A 10,477-nucleotide genomic window follows, 5' to 3' on the forward strand; every position below is an offset into this window, starting at 1 on the left:
ATTAATTTTGACGCAGGAGAAGAGGGAGTCTATCTATTAGGGTTAAAGAAGTCCATTAATTTTAATATTGCAAAACTGATTGATAATAGCGGTTTGTGCAAAAAGACAAATAAGGGCATTAATTTTGACGCAGGAGAAGAGGGAGTCTATCTATTAGGGTTAAAGAAGTCCATTAATTTTAATATTGCAAAACGCTAATTGAAAAAACTCCTTTTAAGAGCTTTTTCTAAATTAGCGTTTTCATCCCAAAACTCTCTCCCAAACCTCTCTCCACCAAACACTCCAATAAGCGGTTTCAGTGGTCAAACCGCTAAAGTTGGTCAAAACCGCTCTTTTTATCCCAAAGCGCTCTTTACCAAACAGGGCCCTAATGTTTTGATCTCATACAAGTCCCATACCCTTTTGTACAGACGGGTAGTCTCTCATCATCCCTAAGCGGGGGACACTACTCCATGCGACATGTCGCTTGGGCAAATTGAAAGAGCAGCTGCTTAAACTTAACAATGCCAAACACGTCGTCGTTTGTACTGATAAACCCTAATTGCAGAAATTTAGAACAGCAAAACCCTGAAGATCCATCTTCAATTTACTGAGAACGAAAAAAGAAGGAAGGTCATGGATGCGAAGAAGAAGAAGATGAAAAGCGAGCGTGAAGATGAGAAGGAAACTTACAAGGATTCTGAAATATTTGCATCTTGTTCTTTCTCCAGCCTCGGCCTCCACCCCACCCTATGTGACCTGCTCCGAGGTCTCTCTCTTTATATCTTTTGCTCTACCTATGAGAATTTTGAATTACTAAAATTAGGAAAACTGATTATTTGTGTAAACAGAGAGAATGGGATTTGAAGCTCCAACACTGGTACAGGCTCAAGCTATTCCTGTTGCTCTTTCCGGCCGTCATTTGTATCCTTTTTTGTTCCTTGAATTGTATTGCTGATTGTTTTATATATAAATAAAATTGCTTCCTTTTGTTTCTTCTTAATGGGAAACAATCTTAGACTTGTTAATGCGGCTACTGGCACTGGAAAAACTGTGGCCTATCTAGCTCCAATTATCCATCACTTGCAGAGTTACAGTCCTAAAGTTGAGCGTATTCATGGAACTTTTGGTATGTCCTTTTTTTTCTGAGTTTTGCGTTTGCATTCTATTCCCTTTTTGGTGTCAGCATTTCTGCATGTTGAATTTATTTCGAACAGATTACCTGTCTATAATTTCCCTGTTGTTGCTAGTATGATCTAATTGCTTTTGTTAATTAATATCTTGGTGATAGCGTTGGTCCTTGTGCCAACGCGTGAGTTGTGCTTACAGGTCTATGAGATTCTGCAGAAGTTATTGCACCGTTTCCACTGGATTGTTCCGGGTTATGTTATGGGTGGTGAGAGCAGGTCAAAGGAGAAAGCTCGGCTGCGTAAGGGTAGGATAATTTGATATCTCTGTTCTCTTGTCTTTGGCTAGAAAATATATGTAAGTTAGAGTGCTTTTCCTAATAAGATTTGATATAAGGCTTGGGTTGTTGCAATTTAATGAACTAAAAACTTTTAGCTTTCCCAAAAATTAGTGCATATATTGGTTGCACCACACAATGTTCCTTGAATATTTTTAGTTCTTTTCTCTTTACAATACCTTAAAGATGACAAATTGACAATGCATTGTTACTTGACTCAATTCCATTTTTAAACTTCCTGTACTTGTTTTTCTTTTGATTGAGTTAGGGTGGTTATCACCTCAACTTATTTCTTTTTCATGCAACAATGGAGGAAAAAAAATCATATGACTTAGTTACTCAATTACTTTGAATTAAAAATCTGCAAGCAAAATCCTTTTCTCAAATGAGCTCTAAGAAATTTTTATGCCTCTCATGTCAGGTATATCTATTCTTGTTGCAACTCCTGGACGCCTTTTGGATCACTTAAAAAATACATCATCATTTGTGCACATAAATCTACGATGGATAATCTTTGATGAAGCAGATAGGTAGGATTTATGATGTAAAGTCAGGTTGCTATCTTTTGTGGAAGATATGTAGTAATAATGCTTTTCTTAACTTTAGCTGAATATCATTTTCAGGATTTTGGAATTAGGATTTGGCAAGGAAATAGAGGGCATACTGGATCTTTTGGGATCTCGACTATCTGGATCTGTTGGCAAGGAAAATCAAATTTCAAGTACTTATAGTCATCAGAGGCAAAATCTGCTATTATCAGCAACCTTAAATGAAAAAGTAAATCATCTTGCTAAAATGAGTTTAGAAAACCCTGTTATGATTGGTCTCGATCACAATAAGATGCAGCCAAATCTGTTGCCTGAAAATAGTGAATCTGTAGAATCTGACATGGACAATGAACTAGAAAATGTCAGCAAAGTAAAACACTCTGCAACTGGAGATTATAAAGTTCCGTCTCAGTTGGTTCAGCAATATGCGAAAGGTATAAAATATGCCTTTTTGAACCTTTTCAGCTGTTTGTGTGAATCCTACTTAATCCTGGTTGATTTCTGTGCAGTGCCTTGTGGGTCACGGCTTGCAGTACTTCTTTCTGTTTTAAAACATCTTTTTGACAGACGAGCTTCCCAAAAGGTATGGTCACATTTCAAATTTTTATCCTCTTAAGTTTACAAGTTTGTGTTATTGGCCACTCAACTTTAAAATTGTTCTACTAAGCTCATTACGTTTCACACTAAAACAGTTAAACCTTTCATGATCTTTTCTAACAGATTTAATTATTTAATAAGTTAAAAGCTTAATGCTGTTAAAAGTTGAAGGGCTTAGTTGGAACAGTTTTTGTAGTTGAGAGACTTAATAAAATTAAAGCAGTAAAGTTTATGGGCTTAACTTAAGATGTACTATGCCGTGACATGCCTTTGATGGCTCATGTAAAACACGCTTTTTAGCTGAGTTAGAAATAGGCACAATAGACTCAAATTTGAAAGGCCGAAGGTTTGATGGAATATTGTCATGACTGCAAGGCTCAATAGAATAAACTAGTAAGTTCAGAGGTTTAAAAACGTGTTGCCAATTTTTAATCATTCACTGACTTTGCCTTTGAATTATGGCCTACCTTATGCGGATCTGTATGTGATTAGGCTATGCTATTAATCATGTCTGTTCATGTCAGACTATTGACATTGTTAAACTTCCAGATTGCTCTAACTCACATACTCAATTTACAGATTGTGGTGTTCTTTTCAACATGTGATGCAGTAGATTTTCACTATTACTTATTAAGTCAGTTCCGCATGTCATCTGATTCACAATCCGAAGCAGAGGCCAGAGCAATGTTCATGAGATGCAAAACTTTTCAGTTGCATGGGAATATGAAGCAGGAAGATCGGCGAAACACATTCCAGGCCTTCAAAACTGAGAAATTGGCTCTTCTTTTGTCTACAGATATTTCTGCTAGAGGGTTAGATTTTCCAGAAGTTAGATGCATTATACAGTATGATTCTCCGGGAGAGGCTACTGAATATGTTCACAGGTTTGATTTTCCTTGCATAATTTTCTGTGTATGTGTACTCAGATGTTCAATTGTGCATGCATGCTTAGACATCAACAAATTGCAGGTTGATTTGACTATAAGCTAATGCAGGGTTGGCAGGACTGCTCGATTGGGCGAGAGGGGGGATGCTTTGCTATTTCTACAGCCAATTGAGGCAGATTATCTACAAGACTTGGAGAAACATGGTGTTTCATTAACAGAATATCCAATCCTCAAAGTGTTGGATAGTTTCCCATTGTATGGACAGATGCACCATAGCAAGAAATTTGTTTCGTTAGATCTGCATCCGTGGCTGTTATATTTGCAAAAGGCACTTGAGTCCTTCATTGCTGGACAGGTACGGAATCCAAATATTTGATTTTGAGTTTTGGTACTTATTTACTAACACTGCTCCTTCGTTGGTGACATGCAGTTTACGCCATTTTCATTCTTGCATTTTACAATATTAGTGTTTAGTAGTGTTATTGACAATCGATATGCTTTTCCTTATCAATTAACATTAGAACATGAATTTTAATACATTGGAAGAAGCTCTTTAAACTGCCAGTAAGATAAATTATATTTTGTTAAGGATGAATTTGGTTTGGTATGTGCTTCAACTTTTGATAAGGTGTTTTTTCTATCTTTGGTCAGCCCAACATGAATAAACTGGCTCAAAATGCATTCGTCTCTTGGGTGCGTGCATACACTGCACATCGTGGTGAGCTGAAAAGGATATTTATGGTTCAGAAACTTCACTTGGGGCATGTTGCCAAAAGCTTCGCCTTAAAGCAACAGCCATCCTTAGTAGGAAAATCATTCCAAAAACAATTAAAGAAGAGAAAGAGCGAACAAAAGCAAAAGGGACTGTCAAAGAAGAGGGGGATCTCCACTAAAAACGGACCTTGAAATTCAGATATCTAATTCTGGGATGTTCGATGATGAATGACTCTGTCTGTTGTATATGGATATATCAAGGAGAGTAGATTTTGGTTTCTTTTCCATTCTCTGTTGTAATTTAGTTAGTGGCATATTCAGCAAGGGGCATAGTTCATTTGCAGTGAACATATTTATTATTACTTTTAACTGAATAACATGACAAGTTATATGTGAATTGGTACCATCTCCAACCCAACATCAAATTGATGTTGGGAAGGAAATTTGATGATGGTTGGCTTTCTAACCATCATCAAACTGTATTTTTGATAAATACGGTTTTTCTCCATCAAATTTGATGCAACATCAAATAATAATTTATTATTGTTTTCTTATTTTTTGTTTACTTTTTTATATAAGTATAATTATTGTATGTTTTATTATATAATATTATCATTTGAAAGGAATCTTGCGTTTGGAGAGATGAAATAATAAAATGGGTTAGAACAAAAACACTGTAGCAACATAAAAAAACAGAGAGAGAAAGAAAATGAAGAAAATATGGTTGATGCAGCAAAAATGAGATCTGGCATTAATAGGTTTTACACATGCAAGATTCAGCAACCCTATATAGATCAGTGAAAAAAATGTCTTTAAGCTCATATTTTCTTCTGTTACATTGAATTGAAAGCGAAAGATAGGGACAAGTCCAAGTTGCAACAATGAATTTTCTGTTGGTTGTCGTCTCTTCTTCTGTGAAAATATCCTACTCTGCTTTCCTGTATCTGACCTTAGGTTTACCTTGCGGCATTCCATGATGCTATGAAGTGGTTCAATCCTTTATAAATACTTGTCTTCATTCTTCTACAGTTAATCATTACAAAGATGATTCAGCATTGCGCCTTTCGCGCCCATTCATATCTAGGAATCCAGAATATGGTAATCTTCTCTTGTTTCTATAACCTTTCCCCTTAGCTCCCTTGAATTTACGACCCCAAAAAACAGTGAAAATGAATACCACGAATCCGAAACCAGATAATGCCCATAACAATATAACCCAGAACTTCAAAGAACCTAAGTGCCTGTCTGGTGTCTCTGATTTATCAGCCTGAGCTGTTTCCTGAGACTGCTTTACTGGCACAGGGTTGCTTCTTACTTCCTTACTAAGGTCAATCTTGCCAAATTTCCTTGATCTTACAGTGTTAGTTGATGCATCAGAGTTCAAGTTGGATAACAATCTAGTATCAGGACAATTTCTCTTCTTATGATGCAGGAATAGCGCTTCATTCAACGTTTTCCCACATTCTATGCTAAGTAGATCCCTCTGTAAGTTGTCCTCGTCAGTACGATCAAGAGTTGAAGGATCTGGTGGTTCTGGAAACTTAGCCCAGCATTCATTGACAATGTCCGTCTCTCTCCAGTCGGCCTTATCAAAGCTCCAGTTCCCAACTTTAAATTCTAGCCCATAATGGAAAACCCTGTACTTGACACCAGTCTCGGGTATGTATCCTGGGTATATCAATATTTCCCTGCTTATGAGATGTCGAAGTTCCAGCTGCATTTACAAAGAACAGAAATGAAGAAGAAGCAATAGATAATGTTTCTTCTATTCTTTTGAAGAGATTTATAAAAAATGTTCCCTATAAGAGTAGAGTAGGTTTGCAACTTCCACGAAGTTATGAATAATATTTGCATCAGTTGGTGTGTTATAATGCACCATTAAGGTACAGAAAGAAAGGAATCTCTGGCAAATGATATTACCTCTGCAGCACCAAAAGAGTAACCATACATCTCACTAATCCATCCAGATGAATATATATCTCCGGTAATATTTGTGGCATAATGAGCTTTATCAGCCCGGACCTCCTCGGTTTTATGCAACCATAGCATAGCAAATTCTTTCAGATCTTCTATATGCATAATGATTACACCCCCAACCTTGTCACAAGCATCAGGATGACTCGTGTGCAGTTCCGCAAGCTCATTGTCACAACCAATAAGGTAGCTGGGATTTCATAGATTATAAAATTCGATCAGAAATATAGTTTTATTTTATTTAACTGCAAGTGCACATTTAGAGAAACATACAGATGTTCCTACACGCGAGAAGAACAACAACATAAATCATAAATAAACAACCAATTAACCATATCATGCTTAAAGTTAAATGAATGGGAAAGATGCCTTCATCTTACTCATAGGGAGTTGAAACTGGACGGCCACGTGCTGCTTTGAACTCCCATGGTGTGATTGGACCTCTCAAGATCATATCGGCATCAAGAATAACTATATACTCGGCATCTATATTTGCATGATTAAGCCAATGAAGGACCGCAGCTGGTTTATTAATTGCTGGATACCTGGAATGAAGGAAGCCATATTTTAGAACTGTATTCCCTGAAATCACTTAATATCCTTAGGAATTATCATGGTGGGCTACATTGGTTTATTATTAAAAGAGGATTGGTTGATATTTCACTCTGCTATATTAAGAGAAAATGTTCAAATGTGGTTAACCCCTTGTAATTCCTTGCTCAAAAAGTACCAAACTTTTTTGGGCTGGAATTGGATAGAGTGTTATTTCCGAAAAAAAAAAGGTTTTGTACGATAAAATGCCTGTCAACCAAAACTAGTTCCTCAGATGGTTCTTCCATGAAATTCCTTGACATTTTGTTTAAAACAGCGGTTCACATAGCCAATCAAAGACGAGTGAGGACATACACCACAATGGTAAGCTACCAGGAACAGAATTAACCAAAATTAGCCAACAATCCTGAAGGGAAATGAAATATAAATAAAACTAACAAAATTACCAGTCGCCTGTTAGTGGATGCCGGCTCATAGAAGGAACATAATGAGTAGGAGCCAAATCATGGCCTTTATACTGCTTCAAATCTTCATCTGTACAACTTAGAAGCCGTGTGATGTTTCCAGGCTGACCACTTAGCTGGAAACTATGCATAAGGCCTACAGTTTGCCAATCAAAATAACGGGTACATTCTGTGGAAAATACAGTGTGGATTTTTGGATGTTGTGTATCAAGTTCATCAATTATCTGCTGCTCCTTTGCAGCCTCAAGTTTTATACTGGACGGCTTGAGAAGTTTGGGCCGAGTTAATTCAGCAAAAGTTTTGCTCTTTAAAAAGCTCAAGTATTTTGACCATTTTGGCTTAGAGCATCCGTTTGCAGCATGCTGTAATAACAGACCTTCATTCAAAGTGTTCATACACTCTATACTTAAAAATATGGATCGCTTTTTGTTTGGATCAGATTCCATCACTTTTACCTACAAAATGAAAGATCATAGGTAATAAGAATAGCTTTAGTATTACTCATACAAAACTGACTCCTAAAGGAGAAAATTAGAAATTATAAAAGCTTAAACATTTTGGCTTAGGAAAGAGCTGTACTCTAAAAACGAAATGAAAACTCAGCACACATGTTGTACTATCTAGTTAGGGCCTCATTGGCTTTCTGATATGTGGCTTTAACAGATAGATGTTAATAGCTGAAAACAACACAAGGAAATGTAAAACAAATGCTTTTGGAAACACTGAGCAAGGGCATTTTGAATAAAAATATTAACGCGAAATACGTCAGTTTACATCTTTATCAGCATACCTGTCTAGGGTAAGGAGGCTCAGGAAAGAGCCGATTACAGTCATAAACAATATCATCCTCATGGTGATCCAACTTAGAGAAAGACCAATTTCCCACCCTAAATGGTAAGCCATAGTGAAGGAGAATAGGCTGAACACCTTCTCGTGGAATATAGCCCGGGTAGATCATCAAGTCATCATTAATCTTGTGCCGAAGTCCGACCTGAAAAATGAACACAACAAAAAATAAACAACAATGCATTCGAGACCAGGGAAAAGATAATAATAGTATCTGGAACAAGAAACAAACTCACTTCTGCTGCACCAAATGAGTAGCCATACATCTCACTTATCCATCCTTTCCCATAGATGTCACCAGTTATATTAGTTGCCCAGTGAGCTTTATCTTCTCGCACTTCTTCTGTTTTTGAGAGCCACACGGGTGCTAATGCTCGAAGATCATCTATATGCATGGCTAAAAGCCCTCCAACCTTGTCACAGAGTTCAGGGTGTTTAGTGTGTAACCGCGCCAGAATATTGTCACATCCAACCAAGTACCTGATTAGAAATTAATTATTTATTGCAATCACTAATTGGATCATCCATAAGAAACTAACAATGCAAAAGCTCAAAGGAAAGTCGTATTCATCATCCCAAATATGATAAAATATTTCAATTTATTAATATCTGAAAAAGGAAGATCCTAATGCATCGTGCAGAAGTCAAATTAGGACTCCTTTTCAAGTTTTGTTGTTCTCTGCTTCTAGTCACCAAGTTTTAGTGCTATATACTTAAATATTATGAATTACTCATGTCAATGTCAAGCACGAACAATAGGTCAGCCATTCAAAAACAATCCAATCCAGTTCTGCAAAACTTACTTGGTAATTATTTTTAAAGAACTCCATAATAAAAGCTCTTTGTTAGAACAAAAAGAAATTCAGTTTGGAAATAACTGTGAGTACCCATAATAAGCTGCAACAGCCTTCCCTTTCTCTGCACCAAGTTCCCAAGGTATGATTGGACCTCGAATAATCATATCAGCATCCAGAATGACAACCCAATCAACATTTTGTGCATCTTTACTATGTTCTAGCCAGTGTACAACTCCAGCGGGTTTGTTTATTGCAGGGTACCTGCACAATATCAATAATAGCACTTCAGTTTTCCTAAGGAAAAGATAAACAGGAAAAACAAAACCTCATAAGCACTAAGTGAGCAGTGCTTTCAACAATGATGTAAGAATTATATAATTAGACACTCGAGGACTACTGGTACGAATTATTTCAAGTTAAAGACATTTTTGTAACACTCAAAATTGTACAATCATGTTTCATGACATGAACTTCCATTACATTATTCATTTAGGAGTCTGCACAACTAAATGAAATCACATCCGAACCTTCTTGTACCTTTTATTGCAACAAAAGAAATGCTGTATGTATCAGGCAAAAGAAGGGAAACGGAATAACAGAAATTGTTATGCAACATCCAATGAGGTACCTAAACTAAATCCCCAAATCCAAAGCTCATAGTTTGATACCTCAATTAAGCATTGAATACAAGATAGAAAGAAATTAAAATCTCACTCAACCAAAAGAACCTCAACCTTAACTTGGATTGCTAAAGTATGAAAGAGACTGACCAGTCAGCAGTTTTAGGGTGTCTGCTCATAGAGGGAACTTGAAGAGTAGGAGCCAAATGCATTCCTCTGTACTTGTTCATCTCCTCCTCTGTACAGCTTAGGAGTCGGGTAATTGGGCCGGGTTGTCCAGATTTCTTGAAGCTACGCATGAGTCCCACCGTTTGCCAATCGAAGTAATTCTGGCATTCCACTGAAAACAAAGTATGGATCCTGTAAGGTGCCTGCTCACCCAATCCACCATCAATCCATAACCCCAACAAAACCAAGATCAGAACCATGAATTCAACCGTCATAGCTCCAATTCAAGGCCGGATTCGAAATGGGTTCCTTCCTACTGAAGATCTCAATTTCATTGACATGAAAAGGAATAAAAGAAAGTCAAAAATTGGAAATTTATTAACCTCTTTTGCACTGAATATGTAATACTATATTGGGTAGGTAAGGGATGGTAGCCATGAAATGCTTACTGACAGCGAAGTTCTTTAGAGTTTTAAATAATAATTTGACAGTTTGGGTAATAAATAATAATCAGGTAATTAAAGAAAAATAGTCAACCCGTATATGTCTTAGATCGATTCTCTGGATTGAATAATCAAAGATGAATCTCAAGTTCTTTTCTTCTGTACTCGTTGGCGCCCGGCGACAGACAGGGACACTTCAAACGACACTGCGTTTCGTTTCATGGTTTTTCTTATTATTACTTTTTAATTGGGGCCCATTTCATTGGTGTGCTAATATGTAGTGTATTAAATTACTAAACAAATATCCAAGAAAACCATGTGATTTGACTTTTTCTGTTAAATTGGTGCTTGAAAAATGATGAGCTTTTCTGCTTGGCAAAAAGCATCATGAGACCCTTGATCTTTCATTGTTTGGTGTATTAA

General features: G+C 36.8%; 2 protein-coding genes across 2 annotated transcripts; one reads left to right on the forward strand and one right to left on the reverse strand.

Annotated features, from left to right (window-relative positions):
• The first annotated feature begins 520 nt into the window (after positions 1-520).
• On the forward strand, positions 521-4,587 carry LOC136234092 (DEAD-box ATP-dependent RNA helicase 17). The gene is made up of 10 exons (XM_066023856.1): positions 521-748; positions 831-903; positions 999-1,108; positions 1,271-1,414; positions 1,866-1,974; positions 2,068-2,426; positions 2,502-2,575; positions 3,169-3,473; positions 3,585-3,831; positions 4,128-4,587. Exons 1-10 carry the CDS (start codon positions 616-618, stop codon positions 4,380-4,382), a joined length of 1,809 nt encoding a protein of 602 aa, XP_065879928.1. The 5' UTR covers positions 521-615; the 3' UTR covers positions 4,383-4,587.
• Positions 4,588-4,914: 327 nt separating this feature from the next.
• On the reverse strand, positions 4,915-10,182 carry LOC136232851 (peptidyl serine alpha-galactosyltransferase). The gene is made up of 8 exons (XM_066022293.1): positions 9,594-10,182; positions 8,914-9,084; positions 8,263-8,506; positions 7,971-8,171; positions 7,163-7,635; positions 6,545-6,709; positions 6,111-6,354; positions 4,915-5,904 (listed from the first exon to the last, which is right to left on the reverse strand). The coding sequence occupies exons 1-8, from the start codon at positions 9,884-9,886 to the stop codon at positions 5,227-5,229; spliced, it is 2,469 nt and encodes an 822-aa protein (XP_065878365.1). The 5' UTR covers positions 9,887-10,182; the 3' UTR covers positions 4,915-5,226.
• Positions 10,183-10,477: the final 295 nt, after the last annotated feature.

Source organism: Euphorbia lathyris, chromosome 6, assembly GCF_963576675.1.
Source record: "Euphorbia lathyris chromosome 6, ddEupLath1.1, whole genome shotgun sequence".
NCBI lineage: Eukaryota > Viridiplantae > Streptophyta > Magnoliopsida > Malpighiales > Euphorbiaceae > Euphorbia > Euphorbia lathyris.